At 42.5% G+C, this 22,257-nt stretch overlaps 2 protein-coding genes across 2 annotated transcripts; both read right to left on the reverse strand.

Annotated features, from left to right (window-relative positions):
* Nucleotides 1-1,671: 1,671 nt before the first annotated feature.
* Nucleotides 1,672-6,232, reverse strand: LOC139577197 (acyl-coenzyme A thioesterase MBLAC2-like). The gene is made up of 2 exons (XM_071404120.1): nt 5,556-6,232; nt 1,672-2,305 (listed from the first exon to the last, which is right to left on the reverse strand). Exons 1-2 carry the CDS (start codon nt 5,995-5,997, stop codon nt 1,917-1,919), a joined length of 831 nt encoding a protein of 276 aa, XP_071260221.1. The 5' UTR covers nt 5,998-6,232; the 3' UTR covers nt 1,672-1,916.
* Nucleotides 6,233-17,848: 11,616 nt separating this feature from the next.
* On the reverse strand, nt 17,849-21,444 carry LOC139575365 (adhesive plaque matrix protein-like). Its single transcript, XM_071400280.1, has 2 exons — nt 21,430-21,444; nt 17,849-19,345 (listed from the first exon to the last, which is right to left on the reverse strand). The coding sequence occupies exons 1-2, from the start codon at nt 21,442-21,444 to the stop codon at nt 17,849-17,851; spliced, it is 1,512 nt and encodes a 503-aa protein (XP_071256381.1).
* Nucleotides 21,445-22,257: the final 813 nt, after the last annotated feature.

Raw genomic sequence — 22,257 nt, forward strand, 5'->3', positions numbered from 1 at the left:
AACAGTCATGGATTTTAAAATAATTGTGAATTGGTAAAATCCTTTGCTAGACAGAGTTTTCACCATTGTTAAATCTATGATGTGGAGTGTAAAAGTGCACACTTTGGGAAAAGGGTAAAGAATTGGAAAGCAGCCAAACTGTCACATGAATCTTTCAATAGGAATTTGTGCTTGTTGAAAATGCCATTTTCACAGTGTTGAAAGTAAAAGGAAAAACCACAATAACTGGATTGTCTCATTTCAAGAATGTGCTAACACTTTTATTCTATTGCGAGTGTGATGGATTATACAGTGCGGGGCTTTTTCTGGATTAAAATGGGGTTTAGGTGGGGGGCATGGCCAATGGTGCAGCTGTTGACTTAATCACTGAAATAAAAGCTAGACAGTCAGGGAGAATATATATATATTTTTTTAATTAATGGATTTTGTTTGAGTCACTCAGATGGCATAAACCATGGCAAAATGTGTAGAATTGTAGGACATTTTCTTAAAAGAAAAACGTCAGCCTCATTGCAAAATGTGTAGAATTGCAGGAACTTTGCTTTAGAACAGCTACATGTAGTCACTGGGGCCAACAGGAGGACCTCTAAGTATTTGTTAGTTCTCAAAGAGAATAAAGTTCCTGCAATTCTACACATTTTGCAATGAGGCTGACGTTTTTCTTTTAAGAAAATGTCCTACAATTCTACACATTTTGCCATGGTTTATGCCATCTGAGTGACTCAAACAAAATCCATATATATTCTCCCTGACTGTCTAGCTTTTATTTCAGTGATTGTTAGTTCTCAAAGATAATCCTATTTATAAATATATAGGCCCATTATCTTTTCTACATACTTTATCTGGTTTTAGTCAATTGAATGAAATCAAGTTTTATTGGTCACATACACATATTTAGCAGATGTTATTGCGGGTGTAGAGAAAATGCTTGTGTTCCTAGCTCTAACAGTGCAGTAGTATCTAAAAACAATTCACAACAATACACACATCTAAAAGTAAAATAATGGAATTAATAAATATATAAATATTAGATAACACAGACAAAAAAAATCCGCCCTGAAAATGTTTTTTATTTATTCATAGGCGGCCCGAAAAAAACTTGGCCCGCCCAAGACTAGTGTTACAAAATATATAGGTCTCCTCCACCAGCTCCCTCCCTCTTAGCCTGGGGGACAAGGTTATAAAATATACTGATGAGTCATGCCCTCTGTCTGTCTGTGTCTGTTGGTCTCTGTGTAGGTGTTGTGTTGTCACATTGTGTCCCCTAAGGGAACTATGTTATTCATCTCCAGTCCAAGCGGGCCTCCCTAATGTTTCTTAAATATGTTTTAGCTCAGCGATAGCACACCTGATTCAACTAATGATCAAGAGCTTAAGTAGTTGTGGGGACTCCCGAGGTACTGGGGTTAAGAAACACTGCCATATTTCATTTTTTTACTAGGCAAGTCAGTTAAGAACAATTTCTTATTTTCAATGACGGCCTAGGAACAGTGGGTTAACTGCCTGTTCAGGGGCAGAATGACAGATTTGTACCTTGTCAGCTCAGGGATTTGAACTTGCAACCTTTCAGTTACTAATCCAACGCTCTAACTACTAGGCTACCTCATGGGAAAGAGCATTCCAACAATCACACAACTTAATATTTATCTTAATATTACATAATGAACAAGATTAATTTTCCAGTCTTTAATGAATCCTGTAATAATGGGAATCTCAATATTCTGTCAATCATTGCCTGATGTAATTCAATGGGGGCATTTTGATGAATAATTTAAAATAACATACATTGGATCACATCAGTTTATAATAGACAGTACAAGGAAATCCTGTTAATTGAGGGGGTGAATTATCTTCCTCACATCCCCCAGTCTAACTCTGCAAAAGATTCAACCTGGGGTGCCAGCCTCTTCATGTGGCTAGCAGATGCCACGTGTGTTGGACGCCCGTAGCGCCAATCCGGCCAAGGTCCTCCAGGCAAATGTGGAGAAGCGTGCCGGGCAGGTGCCGGCTCTGTCGATGTACCCCGAGGCGATGTGGTGGAGCCGTTTTGCACCAAACGTGTGATAGTGTCCCGGCATTACCTGGTCCACCTGCTCACTATCCACCAGCCCCACCAGGCGCTCACAGCTACTGACGTAGTCGCTGACCCGGCTGGTGGGCAGCCAGTCGATCATGGCTCCGTCATAGACCACGTCCCCGCTGAACAGCATCTTGTTGTCCCCGTCGTGCAGGCAGATGCTTCCCCGGGAGTGGCCGGGCATGTGCAGCACCGTCAGCTGCCTGTCGCCCAGGTTGATGACATCACCTGAGGGAGAGCAAGGAGAGAGAGACGGGGAAAATGGACTCATTGAGCAATAAGATATTCCAACTGCATTGCAGCACTGACACAGCAGAAATGTATTGACTGGCGCACAAATTACACAGGGATAGGACGCTAGGTGGGGAGAGTTTGCTCCAACTTTGTCAAGTGAGCAGCAATGAGTGAAAATTAAACAAGACGGGTCAAAAGACCTGCTATGATGAAGAATATGGTTCAGGAGTGTGTGTGTGTGTGTGTGTGCATGCGTGCGTGCTTGCGTGCTTGTTTGTTTTAGACGTCTTCATGGGTCCAAATTCCAAAATGGACCTGGAGCTTTCCCATCCGGACCTGATATGCATCTGTTTTTTTAAATATAGAGATCGTTCCAAACGGACCTGAGGACAACTAGAGCCGTTCCGTACAGACCTGGTCGGATCCAGATGCCGTCCTTCTCCTTTAACTTTTAATTCTGTCATTTTAATTCCATCTTCCATTGATTCGTGTAGATATCTTCAAACTTTTGCCACACACAGAGCGAGGCTCTACGGCTGTAGCTTATTTAAGCAATAAGGCCCAAGCAGGTATATGGCCAATATACCACGGCTAAGAGCTGTTCTTATGGACACAGCGCTTAGCCGTGGTATATTGGCCATATATCACAAAGCCTCAAGGTGCCTTATTGCTATTATAAACTGGTTACCTACGTCATTAGAGCAGTAAAAATAAATGTTTTGTCATACCCATGGTAAACGGTACGATATACCACAGCTGTAGTCAATCAGCATTAACGGCTCGAACCACCCAGTTTATAATGCCGCTTTGATGACTCATGATTGGTCAACAACAAGCTACACGCACCACGCTCCGCTGTATTTGTATTTATTAAGGATCTTTTCCTGGGGTGCAGCAACATTAAGGCAGTTATATACAAAAACTAAATATTACATGACTACATGTCATAATACTTTTCACAACACATTAAGTATGTGCCATCAGGCCACTACTCTAGTACCACATACAATACATGACCAAATGTATGTGGACACCTGCTCATCGAACATCTCATTCCAAAATCTTAATCATTAATATGGAGTTGGTCCCCCCTTTGCTGCTATAACAGCCTCCATTCTTCTGGGAAGGATTTCCACTAGATGTTGGAACCTTGCTGTGGGGACTTGCTTCCATTCAACCACAAGAGCATTAGTGAGGTCGGGCACTGATGTTGGGCGATTAGTCCTGGCTCGCAGTCGGCGTTCCAATTCATCCCAAAGGTGTTCGATGGGGTTGAGGTCAGGGCTCTGTGCAGGCCAGTCAAGTTCTCCCACACCGATCACAACCAACCATTTCTGTACGGACCTCGCTTTGTGCACGGTGGCATTGTCATGCTGAAATAGGAAAAGGCCTTCCCCAAACTGTTGCCACAAAGTTGCAAGCACAGAATCGTCTAGAATGTCATTGTATGCTGTATCGTTAAGATTTCCCTTCACTGGAACTAAGGGGCCTAGCCCGAACCATGAAAAACAGCACCAGACCATTATTCCTCATCCACCAAACTTTACAGTTGGCATTATGAATTCGGGCAGGTATGTTCTCCTGGCATCCGCCAAATCTAGATTCATCCGTCGGACTGCAAGATGGGGAAGCGTGTTTCATCACTCCAGAGAACGTGTTTTCACTGCTCCAGAGTCCAATGGCGGCGAGCTTTACACCACTCCAGCCAATGCTTGGCATTGCGCATTGTGATCTTAGCATTGTGTGCAACTGAGGACAGACTATTTTTACACGTGCTGCACGCTTCAACAGTCAGTCGTCCCGTTCTGTGAGCTTGTGTGGCCTACCACCTCGCATCCGAGACGTTGTTGCTCCTAGACGTTTCCACTTCACAATAACAGCACTTACAGTTGACCGGGGCAGCTCTAGTAGGGCAGACATTTGACAAACTTGTTGGAAAGGTGGCATTCTATGACGCTGCCACGTTGAAAGTCACTGAGCTCTTCAGTAAGGCCATTCTACTGCCAATGTTTGTCTATGGAGATTGCATGGCTGTGTGCTCAATTTTATACACCAGTCAGCAATGGGTGTGGCTGAAATAGCCAAATCCACTATTGAAGTGATGTCCACACACTGTTGTATATATAGTTTATCTACAATACAAAATCCATGTGTATGTGTGTGTGTGTAGAGTGTGTGTGTTATCATGTGTATGTGTATGTGGGTGTCTGTGCCGGTGTGAAAAGCAAGAGCAGCAGCATAAATTATAAAATGTAGGCGCTCTCTCTCTCTCTCTCTACTGCAGCAGTCACGTTTGGATCTGTACGGGCCCTTCCGGACAAGTCAGTTAAAACTACACATACCTGAGACCCGTGACAATCATATCAGATCTGACAAGTGACATTATTTAGAATTCTGGATCCGGACCCGCTCAGGTCCTGGATCGGGTAATTCACTATGGCTGGGTCTAGGCTGCTGTACTTCCCTGGCTGAAATAAAATCCATCAAAGTTATGGGCTGAGTATGAAAATAGCATCTCTGCAGATACAGGCATACTGCAGAATAACAACCACTAATGCTATTTGTGAGCCACTGTCATTCACACATTAAAGCCATGACCTTAAATAATCCCTCCTATGGGACCTATTGTAAGCAACAACATTGTACAGTTCATGTAACCTAGTCAAACTGATGTAGGGAGTGAAACGTCATCTTACGAATGTGCAGTCAGAGACTAAACAATAGGCCTTTTTGAAGCTCTGACTTCTATTGAGAGAGTATGATGAGATTGATTATACAGTTACAAAACTGTATAAAATAGGGGTGGATCATGCTTGATGTGAGGCTGTGTGTGTGTGCGTGTGTTCTTGCATGTGTGCATGCGCACCTGTGCACGAGTGTGTGTGTGTGTGTGTGTGTGTGTGTGTGTGTGTGTGTGTGTGTGTGTGTGTGTGTGTGTGTGTGTGTGTGAGTTGGGAGGTCAGTGTTGGTGCCCTGCCAAGTCTACTCTGCAGTATACATTTCCCTATGGGATGCAGCTTAATGTGAAAGCGGATTCCAATGCAATGTCGATTTTCTGTAACAAGGGGCAAATCCACATCCTTTAAGGACTGTGTAATTACATTCATATTGACCATATCCTTCTCTCAAATCCATATCATGCATTAGAGACTGAACACAGCTAATGGTCTTTCAGATTACTGGTAACAATCATGCCACCACATTGGTGTACCATAACCACTAGATTGTATGGTTTGGTTATTACCTTCTTGTAGTATGTGTGTTGGTTGTACAGCCTTGACTCTGTATTCTCTGGCCCTCCATCCTGGCCAGGGAGCCTGGACTATCTCTCTGTCGGACAGCCACGTGACGGTCTCGAAGTTGTCTCCGTTGGCCAGTGCATCGACCTCTGCACTGTGGACTCCCACCTGTTCGAACTGATGCAGACCACCTGAGTGGTCGAAGTGGGCGTGGGTGGCGATCGCCAAAATGGGGTTCTTTCGCTGCGGGTCGTCTCCAAGCAGACCTTTGGTGTTAATGTAATCTGGTAAACTCCTCAACCCCAAGCCTGTGTCTATCACTACATCTTGGTGAGATCCTCGAAGGAGCCAAATATTTGCTCTGTTTGACGATTCAAAAAACTTCTCCTGGATCCAGTACAGACCTTCTCCGAGGGATTTGTGCGCGTACCAGTCCGTTGCAGACATCCCAGTTCATGCACTTGGCGTAATAATCAAATATGTTATGCGGTCAATTTTGTTGCTGCACAGGTACTATAATATCACTCTATTTACGCAAAAAAAATTATGGTGGTCGCCGGATACACCCTTGTGGGAAGAACGCATGTTGACTGAACGAATATAATGTGAAACCAAACACTAATTGTCAGCAAAGAACACACCCACCATGTCGTCATATAAACCATGCCCTTGAATGCATCGCTACAAAGCATCAGTTGTGTGCGAACGGTTTCCATCCAATTGACCCTGCTCTAAACTCCGCCCCTGAACCGCGATTGACCAACCAGAGCTTACCGTAACCAGCCACTCAGACCTCGGACACTTTTCGCAAAAAATCCTCATTGCGTCTATGGCCTACATGTGCGGTCCAAACACTTAAAACACACACCCTCGCCATCTCGGAGGGAAGTCCAATGATTAGCCAAGCAAGGGAAGTTTGCAACGTAAGCCCCCTCAGCCCTGGTATGTAGTCCAAACACTTAAAAGACACACTATCCCCTCAGTCCCTTTTTTTTAATTGTAATTTTTATTAACAACAAATCAATACAGAAAGTACATAGATATTATCAATAAAACCGTTCCAATAAGGCATGACATTAACAACATCCTGCTGAAACAAGGTTCGTATCGCTCTGTTGTTGAATGGACCAATAGAGAAACAAATCTTTCCTGCTGATGAGTCAACAGGGTTAATGGAAGGTAGGTTCTGAGGGTCAGATCTTGACACGTTCCTGAATAATAAAGCAACACCTGAGGGAATGGCATCTAAAACAATTGCAAAATCTTTAGGTGTTACAGGGATCTTGTAAAGTGATACGAACCCTCTGCATTTACAAGTTGGCTCACCAACAGAATATTATTTCGGGAACCAATATTCTAAAAACAAAGAAGTATTTTTATACAATATATCCAGATTATTCCCAAATAATATCTGTGTGGATAAAAAATTATGCTTATAAATTAAGGACCATGACAAGAGAACCTGCCGATGAAAAGCAGAGTTTCACTGGAACTTTGTCAATATTATAATTGCAAACCAAAATGAAGTTAAGGCCACCAAAAGTAGAGAAGACATGATGAGGACTAAAATTACACATAGAAGTGGGTCTTCTTAGGAATTGTTTTATCCAATTGATCTTAAAAGTATTATTTAAGGTAGTAAAGTCCAGAAATTTCAGCCCACCATACTCATACGTGTTTTCCAAATGTACTTTTCTTAGTGGATGTACAATCGTCGCAAATGTAATGATGGGGAGTTTCAGGCCCCAGAGTGAACATAATTGTACACTCGCAAACCCGACTAAAACTGAGGGCTGAGGGGCTTATGTTGCAAACTTCCCTTGCTTGGCTAATCATTTGGACCGCCCTCCTTGGGCTGAGGGTTTGTCTTTTAAGTGTTTGGACCGCAGCCTCGTTTTTAGTGGGCTTTGCAAGTGTACAATTATGTTCACTCCGGGGCCTGAAACTACCCATAATTCAATTCGCGATGATTGTACATCCGCTAAGAAAAGTCTGCGAAAACTTAAAAACAACATCAATGGAGAAGTCACCATACAAGTGTAAGTAAAAAACAAATGCAAATAAGTTAGAAATTGTGCTACCTATGCACATGACGGCACAAACACGTCTCGTTAAAAGTAAATATGTTTTTGTTTGGTTATCTTTTGGAAATTGTAGAAACAAAACACTTTCCTTCTTCAGACGTTCCAGCTAGGCAGGCTAACGTTAGTTAGCTAATTAATCTGCTAGCTATCATACAGTAGGCGTATATCAATAATTATATATTTAATATAAGTAGACATGTAGACATAGTAGTGCATATAAAGCACCCACAAGCTACTGGTGGCTGTTAACACAATCATCGCAGAATGAACGAGTGATGAATTTCCGGCCAAGGGTGGTCCATTTCAAAATCATTCCTTCTTCCCTCGCCCCTTTCCCTGCAAGTGTATACTCGTCAGACATCATGATACATCATCAGAAGTGTCCACTTACTTTGAGGGCTGAGGGGTGTGTCTTTTACGTGTTTGGACCGCAACCAGGGAGAAATATTTTTCAAGTGAACATAAAATTGTTAAACGGTGTAACTGGGGCACATATAATACTGACAGTTGGTACCTGGAGAGGTTAGAGGGTGGTGTCTTTTTTATATATACATACAGTGGCGATTTTAGCTTGTAAATCTTGGTGGGGCAAAACAAAAAAATGTGTAGTGGCAACACAACACTAAACAATACATTCATTGCACTATAACGGTGACAAACGGTGCCCACAAACTGTTAGGTCCTACATAAAGCTGTCCCAACAGCAGTCCCAACATCTTACCACTGCTACACCTGGCTATCAGCGGAGCCTTGCCTGGCAGCAAAACAGTTCATTCAGCCTCATTTACTGCCTTTTAAAAAACATAGCTGATATAGCCGACTTGCTTAAACAAATGTGGTTTCTAATGACAGTTGAGATGTACAAACTATGCGTTAAGTGGACAACAAGCAGATAAGAGGCAATCCGAAATTTCGATTAAGACATTAATGAGCGAGCTAGGACGGACATAGTCAATATAACTATTGGTTTAGCACTTTTGAAATGTACAGAGACAGAATTCAGAACATGGGCCGTTCTTACAATGTTCTCCCTGTACACCAAGTCAGAACCATAGGATAAATAAAGGGGTCATATAAGCAGACAATGAAAGCTCTTACAATATTGGATGATTACATTTCTTTAAAACAGGTTATATCAAATCACATTTTATTGGTCACATACAAGTGATTAGCAGATGTTATTGCGGGTGTAGCGAAATGCTTGTGTTTCTATCTCCGACAGTGCAGTAATATCTAACAAGTAATATCTAACAAATTACACAACATATACCCAATACACACAAATCTAAGTAGGAATGAATTAAGACTATATACATATGGACGAGCGATGCCAGAGCGGAACGGACTGAGATACAGTAGAATAGTATAGAATACAGTATATAAATATGAGATGAGTAATGCCAGATATGTAAACATTTAGTGACTAACATACCGTAGAATAGTATAGAATACAGTATATAAATATGAGATGAGTAATGCCAGATATGTAAACATTTAGTGACTAACATACCGTAGAATAGTATAGAATACAGTATATACATATGAGATGAGTAATGCCAGATATGTAAACATAATTGAGTGAATGAGATATCGTAGAATAGTATAGAAAACAGTATATACATATGAGATGAGTAATGCCAGATATGTAAACATTTAGTGACTAACATACCGTAGAATAGTATAGAATACAGTATATAAATATGAGATGAGTAATGCCAGATATGTAAACATTATTGAGTGAATGAGATATCGTAGAATAGTATAGAAAACAGTATATACATATGAGATGAGTAATGCAAGCTATGTAAACATTATTAAGTGACTAAGATACAGTAGAATAGTATAGAATACAGTATATAAATATGAGATGAGTAATGCCAGATATGTAAACATTATTAAGTGAATGAGATATCGTAGAATAGTATAGAAAACAGTATATACATATGAGATGAGTAATGCCAGATATGTAAACATTTAGTGACTAACATACCGTAGAATAGTATAGAATACAGTATATACATATGAGATGAGTAATGTCAGATATGTAAAAATTATTAAAGTGGCCAGTGATTTCTAGTCTATGCTTATAGGCAGCAGCCTCTAATGTGCTAGTGATGGCTGTTTAACAGTCTGATGGCCTTGAGATAGAAGCTGTTTTTTTCTTGGTCCCAGCTTTGATGCACCTGTACTGACCTCGCCTTCTGAATGATAGCGGGGTGAACAGGCAGTGGCTCGGGTGGTTGATGTCCTTGATGATCCTTTTGGCCTTCATGTGACATCGGGTGCTGTAGGTGTCCTGGAGGGCAGGTAGTTTGCCCCCGGTAATGCGTTGTGCAGACCGCACCACCCTCTGGAAAGCCTTGCGGTTGCGGGCGGTGCAGTTGCTGTGCCAGGCGGTGATACAGCCCGACAGGATACTTTCAATTGTGCATCTGTAAAAGTTAGTGAGGGTTATAGGCTACATGTGCACCACCAAGTCAGAACAGTAGGCGAAATGAAGAGGGGTAAATAGACCAAATTATTAGGGTGAGGCACTTGGACTACTAACATCTTACAACACAACATACACTTAGTATTACTTTCTTAGCTACAGTATACATATCTCCCTGGCATATTACATCATTTATGCAGCAGTATACAATACATTTTTGGACTCATCTTGTTGTGCTGTGCTCACTTGAACAGGAAGGTGGAGTGGCGGACCTTCGTGGGAAAAACAAGGTTGAATCATGATGACGTCATTGATCTTCAGGTCGCAGCTCTAGAAAGAGGCTGGATTTACAATTCCGAGTTAGATGACCGTTCAAAACGTATTTTCCCAGTCGGAGCTCGTTTATTCCCGACTTCCCAGTTGTCTTGACCTCACTCAAATCAAGTTTTCGCAGTTAACAGTTGATTTGAGCGCGGCACAAATCATGCTTCATTGACAGCATGGCCAATGTTGAAAGTTTATCATTTTAAATTTGGAAAAGATCCCCTTAATTCCAGATTTGGAACCACACAGTAACTCCACTGAATAGCAGGCTAGTGATGGCTTTGCAATGCTTGCACTTAGCCACTGTCACTGATTCCTTCCAAACCACTTATTGTTGAATTTGCGATTTCCAACTTGTTGTGTAATGTTTATGTCCAATGGCCGATGAGCACCCATACGTTTTATCTATAATTTCTCTTCATTATTTCTCTTCATATGACAAGGATTAAAAAGGATTTTCCAGCTAAGATTTTGAAAATATGATGTTGACATGATCAGTCCAATTAAAGCTACTGTACATATAACGTGATTTGGCGTCATTTTATCTGTGGCCAATGACCTTGAGCCTTCTTGGATGGGCACTTCTAATGTAACTCTATGGCAGCACACAAGGGGCTAGAATTTTCTAGCTCTACCCTTAGACTTGGTGGTGACGTAGTGTCCCCATGAGTGACAGAACATGGGGCCAATCACGGCGCAACGCTCCGTATTTTCTGCTGGCTGGCCCCACTACCACAGAAAGCACTGAGCTAGGCTGAAACACCTGCATTTTGGAACTGCCTTATTCAAGAAAACAAAAGAGACCATGTTTGTATGCATGCGGCTTTATTAAGTCTATGATATATTTTTTTTTACATTGTTTGCAAACTGATATGTGACACGTATTAATGCCAAAATAACATGCAAAACAGGCAAGCCGGCTAAAAATGTGGGGCTCAAAGCCCCACCTGCCCTGAATGACAGGTTGCCTCTGTGTATATATATATTTAAAATATATATATATATATATATATATGAAGTATGCTTTATGCGATATCTATATGTGATAAACCCTTTCCAAAACCAAAATCTAACAGAGAGAAGTGTAGTTTGTGGATCAAACTTTGTGGACGACTTCATTCACAGTTGAACACAACAAGCAAGATAGCTAATGAAGGACACATGTTTGCTCCAAGGTAAGCAACTAAGTTAACCTTTTTCATAATGTCTGATATCTCAATATATTACTAAGAGAAATAAAATAAACTGGCTAGATAAAGTTAGCAACAATGTTAACATTATACAACTAAGTTAAACTTTGTTAGCTAACGTCAGCTAGCTAACTTTGTTAGGCTACATGGTGTATCACAAATCTTAAGACATCATTCTTTCAGAACTTTGTTGATGGGAACTCAAGTCTTCAGTACCCAAATCTAGCTGCTGCTGCTGCTACTGCTGGAGGAGATGCAGTCATACGAATATGAGGTTTAACCAAACCTAGCCTACATTACCAAATGTTAACAGACAGTCAGGGGCACATTTCATACGTTTATCCTTTATATAGAGACTTTGTACATAAATGTAACTCGGCCACTCAGGAACATTCACTGTCTTCTTGGTAAGCAACTCCAGTGTATACTTGGCCTTCTGTTTAAGGTTATTGTCCTGCTGAAAGGTGAATTTGTCTCCAAGCGTCTGTTGGAAAGCAGACTGAAACAGGTTTTCCCCTAGGATTTTACCTGTGCTTAGCTTTATTCTGTTTTTTTACAAAGAAGAAGATGGCTGCAAAGCCGAAACGTCTGTGTACGCTATCCCTGATTCAGTGAAAAGAATGAAAAAAATCGAAAAACGAAGTACGCTTTATGCGATATCTTTTTGAATGCGGACCCATTGAACAAAAGGTATTATAAACTACCCAGTCCTTGCCGGTGACAAACATACCCATAATATGATGCAGTCACCACCATGCTTGAAAATATGAAGAGTGGTACTCAGTAACATGTTGTTGCATTTGCCCCAAACATACCATTTCCTATTCTGGACATAAAGTTATTTTCTTTGCCACATTTTTTTGCAGTTTTACTTTGGTGTCTTATAGCAAACAGGATGCATGTTTTGGAATATTTGTATTCTGTACAGGCTTCCTTCTTTTCACTTTGTCATTTAGGTAAGTAATGTGGAGTAACTACAATCCATCCTCAGTTTTCTACTATCACAGCCACTAATTCCTGAACATTTTCCTTCCTCGTCCTTCTCGCCAGCCGTGATTTTGGGCAGCTCCATGGTAAGAAATGTGACTGTTCCTGGTGCGAAAAACAATGTCCTATCCCGGAGCTCGAGTAAATTACATTACTAAGCTGCTCCCGGATGTACTACATCAGGACATGGAAATCGATTCTATTGTAGTCCATGTGGGTTTTAATTACATTATGAAGGGCAGCTCTGAACAGCTGAAATTGAATTTTAAAGAGCTAATTGACTCTGCTAGACACTATCAGAAGACCCATCCTATTTGGCCCTGTGCCCTCTCTGAATCGTGGCATTGAACACTTTAGCAGGATTCTTTCTCTTCACAACTGGTTACGTGATTATTGCAGCTCAATGGGTGTAACTTTTGATGACAATTTCAATACCTTTTGGAAACAAAACACGTTTTATAAGGAGGATGGGATCCACCCAAATTATTTTGTTTGTGTTCATCACATGTTTACTAATGCTGCAGAAATGTACTTGAAAGCAGTATCCAGATCCACCGGATGTAGTGATCACAATATAGTAGCCATGTCTAGGAAAACCACAGTTCCAAAGGCTGGGCCTAATATAGTGTATAAGAGGTCATACAATACGTTTTGTAGTGATTCCTATGTTGTTGATGTAAAGAATATTTGTTGGTCTGTGGTATGTAATGAGGAGCAAACAGACGCTGCACTTGACACATTTATGAAATTGTTTTTTCCAGTTACTAATAAGCATGCACCCATTAAGAAAATGGCTGTTAAAAACGGTTAAATCCCCGTGGATTGATGAGGATTTGAAACATTGTATGGTTGAGAGGGATGAGTCAAAAGGAATGGCAAATAAGTCTGGCTACACAACCAATTGGCAAACGTACTGCAAATGGAGAACTCATGTGACTAAACTGAATAAAAAGAAGAATAAAGTAAAAAGCTTTGGAGCACCTTAAATGACATTTTGGGAAAAAAGGCAAACAGCTCCATCCTTCATTGAATCAGATGGCTCATTCATCACAAAACCCACTGATATTGCCAACTACTAAAAAAAAATTTTTCATTGGCAAGATTAGCAAATTTAGGCATGACAGCAACAAACGCTGACACTACACATCCAAGTATATCTGACCAAATTATGAAAGATAAGCATTGTAATTTTGAATTCCGTTAAAGTGAGTGTGGAAGAGGTGAAAACATGATTGTTGTCTATCAACAATTACAAGCCACCGGGGTCTGACAACTTGGATGGAAAATTACTGAGGATAAGAGCAGATGATATTGCCACTCCTATTTGCCATATTTTCAATTGAAGCCTACTAGAAAGTGTGTGCCCCCAGGCTTGGATGGAAGCAGAAGTCATTCCGCTACCCAAGAATAGTAAAGCCTCCTTTACTGGCTCAAATAGCCAACCAATCAGCCTGTTACCAACCCTTAGTAAACTTTTGGAAAAAATTGTGTTTGACCAGATACAGTGCTATTTCACATTAAACAAATTGACACCAAACTTTCAGCATGCCTATAGGGAAGGACATTCAACAAGCACAGCACTTACACAAATGACTGATGATTGCCTGAGAGAAATTGATGATAAGAAGATTGTGTGGGCTGTATTGTTAGACTTCAGTGCGGCTTTTGACATTATCGATCATAGTCTGCTGCTGGAAAAACGTATATGTGTTTACACCCCCTGCTATATTGTGGATAAAGAGTTACCTGTCTAACAGAACAAAGTGGGTGTTCTTTAATGGAAGCCTCTCCAACATAATCCAGGTAGAATCAGGAATTCCCCAGGGCAGCTGTCTAGGCCCCTTACATTTTTCAATCTTTACTAATGACATACCACTGGCTTTGAGTAAAGCCAGTGTGTCTATGAGTAAAGCCAGTGTGTCTATGAGTAAAGCCAGTGTGTCTATGAGTAAAGCCAGTGTGTCTATGAGTAAAGCCAGTGTGTCTATGAGTAAAGCCAGTGTGTCTTTGAGTAAAGCCAGTGTGTCTATGAGTAAAGCCAGTGTGTCTATGAGTAAAGCCAGTGTGTCTATGAGTAAAGCCAGTGTGTCTATGAGTAAAGCCAGTGTGTCTATGAGTAAAGCCAGTGTGTCTATGAGTAAAGCCAGTGTGTCTATGAGTAAAGCCAGTGTGTAAATGAGTAAAGCCAGTGTGTAAATGAGTAAAGCCAGTGTGTCTATGAGTAAAGCCAGTGTGTCTATGAGTAAAGCCAGTGTGTCTATGAGTAAAGCCAGTGTGTCTATGAGTAAAGCCAGTGTGTCTATGAGTAAAGCCAGTGTGTCTTTGAGTAAAGCCAGTGTGTCTATGAGTAAAGCCAGTGTGTCTATGAGTAAAGCCAGTGTGTCTTTGAGTAAAGCCAGTGTGTCTATGAGTAAAGCCAGTGTGTCTATGAGTAAAGCCAGTGTGTCTATGAGTAAAGCCAGTGTGTCTATGAGTAAAGCCAGTGTGTCTATGAGTAAAGCCAGTGTGTCTATGAGTAAAGCCAGTGTGTCTATGAGTAAAGCCAGTGTGTCTTTGAGTAAAGCCAGTGTGTCTTTGAGTAAAGCCAGTGTGTCTTTGAGTAAAGCCAGTGTGTCTATGAGTAAAGCCAGTGTGTCTATGAGTAAAGCCAGTGTGTCTATGAGTAAAGCCAGTGTGTCTATGAGTAAAGCCAGTGTGTCTATGAGTAAAGCCAGTGTGTCTATGAGTAAAGCCAGTGTGTCTATGAGTAAAGCCAGTGTGTCTTTGAGTAAAGCCAGTGTGTCTATGAGTAAAGCCAGTGTGTCTATGAGTAAAGCCAGTGTGTCTATGAGTAAAGCCAGTGTGTCTATGAGTAAAGCCAGTGTGTCTATGAGTAAAGCCAGTGTGTCTATGAGTAAAGCCAGTGTGTCTATGAGTAAAGCCAGTGTGTCTATGAGTAAAGCCAGTGTGTCTATGAGTAAAGCCAGTGTGTCTTTGAGTAAAGCCAGTGTGTCTATGAGTAAAGCCAGTGTGTCTATGAGTAAAGCCAGTGTGTCTATGAGTAAAGCCAGTGTGTCTATGAGTAAAGCCAGTGTGTCTATGAGTAAAGCCAGTGTGTCTATGAGTAAAGCCAGTGTGTCTATGAGTAACGCCAGTGTGTCTATGAGTAACGCCAGTGTGTCTATGAGTAAAGCCAGTGTGTCTATGAGTAAAGCCAGTGTGTCTATGAGTAAAGCCAGTGTGTCTATGAGTAAAGCCAGTGTGTCTATGAGTAAAGCCAGTGTGTCTATGAGTAAAGCCAGTGTGTCTATGAGTAAAGCCAGTGTGTCTATGAGTAAAGCCAGTGTGTCTATGAGTAAAGCCAGTGTGTCTTTGAGTAAAGCCAGTGTGTCTTTGAGTAAAGCCAGTGTGTCTATGAGTAAAGCCAGTGTGTCTATGAGTAAAGCCAGTGTGTATATGAGTAAAGCCAGTGTGTCTATGAGTAAAGCCAGTGTGTCTATGAGTAAAGCCAGTGTGTCTATGAGTAAAGCCAGTGTGTCTATGAGTAAAGCCAGTGTGTCTATGAGTAAAGCCAGTGTGTCTATGAGTAAAGCCAGAGTGTCTATGTATGCGGATGACTCAACACAATACACGTCAGCTACTACAACAACTGAAATGACTGCAACACTAAACAAAGAGCTGCAGTTAGTTTCAGAGTGGGTGGCAAGAAATAAGTTAGTCCTAAATATTTCTAAAACTTAAAGCATTGTATTTGGAACAAATCATTTACTAAACCCTAAACCTCAACTAAATATTGTAATAAATAAAATGCACTGCTTGGGGTAATCCTGGATTGTAAACTGTCATGGTCAAAACATATTGATACAACAGTAGATAAGATGGGGAGAAGTTTGTCCATAATAAAGCATTGCTCTACCTTAACAGCACTATCAACAAGACAGATCCTACAGGCCCTAGTTTTGTTGCACTTGGACTACTTTTCAGTGGTGTGGTCAAGTGCCACAAAAAGGGACAGCCCTTGGATGTACACAGAGATCTAATATTAATAATATGCATGTGAATCTCTCCTGGCTCAAAGTGGAGGAGAGATTGACTTCATCACTACTTGTATTTATGAGAGGTATTGACATGTTGAATGCACTGAGCTGTCTGTTTGATCTACTGGCGCACAGCTCGGACACCCATGCATACCCCACAAAACTTGCCACAAGAGGTCTCTTCACAGTCCCCGAGTCCAGAACAGACTATGGGAGGCACACAGTACTACATAGAGCCATGACTACATGGACCTCTATTCCACATCAAGTAACTGATGCAAGCAGTAAAATTTGATTTTAAAAAACTAATACAAATATACCTTATTGTGAAGCAACACAAACATAGGCACATACACATGCATACACACACACGCATGATATAATACACACAAGTACACATGAATTTTGTATTGTAGATATGTGGTAGTGGTGGAATAGGGGCCTAAGGGCAAACAGTGTGTTGTGAAATCTGTGAATAAATTGTAATATTTTAAAAATTGTATAAACTGCCTTAATTTTGCTGGACCCAAGGAAGAGTAGATGCTGCCTTGGCAACAGCTAATGGGGATCCATAATAAATACAAAATAGACTTGAGAGAGAATGCAATGGACCCAACTGGCCAGTGCTGGGCTAGGTAGAATCACATGATGCATGATCGGTGCATGGGCAGGGTGTGGGGTGCATGGGAACAGTCTGATTGGCTGAAACCACAATCTGGAGGTGATCGATATCTCTCACATGATGAGTGGCGCCAGCCAGACATAAACAACAACACACACCCTGGAAATTAGTTCCACAGTACCCTTGGCAGGGGGATTCTGTAACACTGTTAAAAAATCCTGTTTGTGTCAGTAACTGCCGGATGGCTCATGTACCTCCAAGTTGATTTGCTAATTTACATCGACATTGGTGTGATTTCGGCTTAGATATGATGGTATGGAGATTTTAATTTAACATTGAGCTTCAACCAATGATACTATATAAATCATTGGATACAATTAATTGTTGGCGTGGTTGTGTGGTAATTAGGTCCTACATTTAACTTCATGACATTAAACTATCTGATTAAGCCACACATTAACCGACACAGAACACGTTATTCTAGTTCAAAAGAATGAACAGAACAAACATGCACCAAACAAACATTCATTAAATTCACACCATAGGCTTACTGTGATGCAGCTGTCAGTGAATTAAATGGTGTGTGTGTGAGCACACGCTTGTGTGTAAGGTTTGTGTGTGAGAGAGTGAGACGTTAACCTGTATTACAGAGGACATAGTGTTGTTATGAGGTGTTCAGGAGTAGCTCCCTCAGTAGTGCAGACATGGCAGGTGGTGAAGGCTGTGGGATAGCTGGTGAAGGCTGTGGGATAGCTGGTGAAGGCTGTGGGATAGCTGGTGAAGGCTGTGGGGTAGCTGGTGAAGGTCGGATAGCTGGTGAAGGTGGGATAGCTGGTGAAGGCTGTGGGATAGCTGGTGAAGGCTGTGGGATAGCTGGTGAAGGCTGTGGGATGGCTGGTGAAGGCTGTGGGATAGCTGGTGAAGGCTGTGGGATAGCTGGTGAAGGCTGTGGGATAGCTGGTGAAGGCTGTGGGATAGCTGGTGAAGGCTGTGGGATAGCTGGTGAAGGCTGTGGGATGGCTGGTGAAGGCTGTGGGATAGCTGGTGAAGCCTGTGGGATAGCTGGTGAAGGTGGGATAGCTGGTGAAGGCTGTGGGATAGCTGGTTAAGGCTGTGGGATAGCTGGTTAAGGCTGTGGGATAGCTGGTTAAGGCTGTGGGATAGCTGGTGAAGGCTGTGGGATGGCTGGTGAAGGTGGGATAGCTGGTGAAGGCTGTGGGATAGCTGGTGAAGGCTGTGGGATAGCTGGTGAAGGCTGTGGGATAGCTGGTGAAGGCTGTGGGATAGCTGGTGAAGGCTGTGGGATGGCTGGTGAAGGCTGTGGGATAGCTGGTGAAGGCTGTGGGATAGCTGGTGAAGGCTGTGGGATAGCTGGTGAAGGCTGTGGGATAGCTGGTGAAGGCTGTGGGATAGCTGGTGAAGGCTGTGGGATGGCTGGTGAAGGCTGTGGGATGGCTGGTGAAGGCTGTGGGATAGCTGGTGAAGCCTGTGGGATAGCTGGTGAAGGCTGTGGGATAGCTGGTTAAGGCTGTGGGATAGCTGGTTAAGGCTGTGGGATAGCTGGTTAAGGCTGTGGGATAGCTGGTGAAGGCTGTGGGATAGCTGGTGAAGGCTGTGGGATAGCTGGTGAAGGCTGTGGGATGGCTGGTGAAGGTGGGATAGCTGGTGAAGGCTGTGGGATAGCTGGTGAAGGCTGTGGGATAGCTGGTGAAGGCTGTGGGATAGCTGGTGAAGGCTGTGGGATAGCTGGTGAAGGCTGTGGGATGGCTGGTGAAGGCTGTGGGATAGCTGGTGAAGCCTGTGGGATAGCTGGTGAAGGTGGGATAGCTGGTGAAGGCTGTGGGATAGCTGGTTAAGGCTGTGGGATAGCTGGTTAAGGCTGTGGGATAGCTGGTTAAGGCTGTGGGATAGCTGGTGAAGGCTGTGGGATGGCTGGTGAAGGTGGGATAGCTGGTGAAGGCTGTGGGATGGCTGGTGAAGGTGGGATAGCTGGTGAAGGCTGTGGGATAGCTGGTGAAGGCTGTGGGATAGCTGGTGAAGGCTGTGGGATAGCTGGTGAAGGCTGTGGGATGGCTGGTGAAGGCTGTGGGATAGCTGGTGAAGGCTGTGGGATAGCTGCCTTCAGTTTCAACATCAAATTCCTGGGCCTCAGCAGGGAGATTCGAGTTGGGTCAGCCCGGGTTTATGGTTTGTGTAACATTGTAACCTATGTTTAGACCAATGCGTGGACATGGCTGTGTGAGTAGCACGCCTGTATCTCTCACAGAACTAGAACGAGATGAACCTTCTATGATCTCTCTCTGCTCTGATAGACATGTGTCACAACTCTTATCTCTCCAGCATTGCATTTATTTACTTATAGGCCAGCAGCATACCACCCTGCATCCCACTGCTCGCTTGCCTCTGAAGCTAAGCAGCGTTGGTCCTGGTTGGTCCCTAGATGGGAGACTAGATGCTGCTGGAAGTGGTGTTGGAGGGCCAATAGGAGGCACTCTTTCCTCTGGTATGAAAAAAACAATATCCCAATATCTGAAGAGCAGGGATTGGGGACATTGCCTTGTGTAGGGTGCTGTCTTTTGGATGGGATGATACATGTTTTAAATGTATTTTATTTCACATTTATTTAACCAGGTAGGCTAGTTGAGAACAAGTTCTCATTTACAACTGCCACCTGGCCAAGATAAAGCAAAGCAGTGCGACAAAAACAGCACAGAGTTACACATGGGATAAACAAACGTACAGTCAATTACACAATAGAAACATCTGTATACAGTGTGTGCAAATGAAGTAAGGAGGTAAGGCAATAAATAGGCCAATAGTGGTGAAGTAATTACAATTTAGCAATTTACACTGGAGAAATATATGTGCAGATGAGGATGTGCAAGTAGAAATACTGGTGTGCAAAAGAGCAGAAAAACAAAAACAAATATGGGGATGAGGTAGGTAGTTGGATGGGTTATTTACAGATGGGCTGTGTACAGCTGCAGCGATCGGTAAGCTGTTCTGACAGCTGACGCTTAAAATTAGTGAGGGAGATATAAGTCTCCAACTTCAGTGATTTTTGCAATTCGTTCCAGTCATTGGCAGCAGAGAAACTGGAAGGAAAGGTGGCCAAAGGAGGTGTTGGCTTTGGGGATGACCAGTGAAATATACCTGCTGGAGCGCGTGCTACGGGTGGGTGTTGCTATGGTGACCAGTGAGCTGAGATAAGGCGGGGCTTTACCTAGCAAAGACTTATAGATGACCTGGAGCCAGTGGGTTTGGCGACGAATATGTAGCGAGGACCAGACAACGAGAGCATACAGGTCGCAGTGGTGGGTAGTATATGGGAATTTGTTGACAAAATGGATGGCACTGTGATAGACTGCATCCAGTTTGCTGAGTAGAGTGTTGGAGGCTATTTTGTAAATGACATCGCCAAAGTCAAGCATCGGTAGGATAGTCAGTTTTATGAGGGTATGTTTGGCAGCATGAGTGAAGGAGGCATTGTTGCGAAATAGGAAGCCGATTCTAGATTTAACTTTGGATTGGAGATGCTTAATGTGAGTCTGGAAGGAGTTTACAGTCTAGCCAGACACCTAGGTATGTATAGTTGTCCACATATTCTAAGTCAGAACCGTCCAGAGTAGGGATGCTAGTTGGGCGGGCGGGTGCGGGCAGCGAGCGGTTGAAGAGTATGCATTTCGTTTTACTAGCATTTAAGAGCAGTTGGAGGCCACGGAAGGATGGGTGTCCTGACTCTCTGTGGTCACAAAAGATCCCATGGCACTTATCGTAAGAGTAGGGGTGTTAACCCTGGTGTCCTGGCTAAATTCCCAATCTGGCCCTCATACCATCATGGCCAACTAATCATCCCCAGCTTTCAATTGGCTCATTCATCCCCCTCCTCTCTCTGTAACTATTCCCCAGGTTGTTGCTGTTAATGAGAATATGTTCTCAGTCAACTTACCTGGTAAAAGAAATTGAATCATAGCCACGTGAAGGTTTCCGGAGGAGCTGCAGCACCCCTGATAAATTGAAATACATTTCCCAAAGTTATAGAATAACGGTTGTCTGTGTGCAAAGCTGTCATCAAGGCAAAGGGTGACTACTTTGAAGAATCTAAAATCTCAAATATATTTTGATTTGTTTAACCCTTGAATGAGTAGGTGTCCAAACTTTTGACTGGTACTGTATATATATATATATATATATACTATATATATTTTTTTTTGCATTCCGGTACCTCGGAACTCCCCATTTCACATCCCTCTCGTGCTCACTTTTTGTTCTGGCATCGCCTGATTTAGAAATTGAGCACTGAATATGCTTCAGACTAGAATGAGTCCCCAGTGAGTACTAAACTTTATTATTTACCAGGGGTATATTCATTAGTCGGAATCCATTGCAAAACGTTTAATCTGTTGCGAAACATTTCGTAACAAAAGCGATTTTCTGTTGGACTAATTCAGGTAGGTCCCTCCCTGTTTAGTTCGGTTCGCTCCTGTTTAGTTCCTAGAGTCACCGATAAACAGTTTCCGTTATAAAACTTTTTGCAACAGTCTGCGACCTAATGAATAAATCCCAGGTTTATGGATACTTTTGTCTCAGTTTCATGGTTCAGTAAGAGACACCGTCTTGGGAAGAATGGGCTTGTAGTACGGCAGTATTTTCACTGATGAAATACCTTGTTTACTATAAGTACAACATCTACTGTTTCTGGGTGGATTCCTGGTGTGATTAATTATTTTCCCCATTCAGGATGTGGAGTTCAAGCCTGTGCTACTGAAAGCCGGGGATCAGATGAGGACTACATGCTGGCCCTGAAACAGGAGATGACGGAAACCATGAGCCGACTGCCCAACATCAGGCCTCTGGCTAGGAAAGAAGGTGAGAGTGCATTAGCAGCAATAGTCAGTGTACTGTACTGTATGACATCATCCACTAAGACAATAGCATGAGGTGAGTTAATGGTACTCAGGAACCGGAGCCATTTAATCATATTCTATCTGGAGACAGAGAGGCAGATCTAGGAGAGACTAATGCTTTAGATATCCCTGGCCTGACTAAGCTT

The sequence above is a fragment of the Salvelinus alpinus genome, chromosome 5, assembly GCF_045679555.1.
Source record: "Salvelinus alpinus chromosome 5, SLU_Salpinus.1, whole genome shotgun sequence".
Lineage (NCBI taxonomy): Eukaryota > Metazoa > Chordata > Actinopteri > Salmoniformes > Salmonidae > Salvelinus > Salvelinus alpinus.

Coding starts and splice junctions, on each gene's coding strand:
- LOC139577197 (XM_071404120.1), bottom strand. CDS start 5,997: ATGTCTGCAACGGACTGGTACGCGCACAAATCCCTCGGAGAAGGTCTG. Junction 2,306..5,555: donor AACACACATACTACAAGAAG/GTAATAACCAAA, acceptor GCTCTCCCTCAG/GTGATGTCATCAACCTGGGC.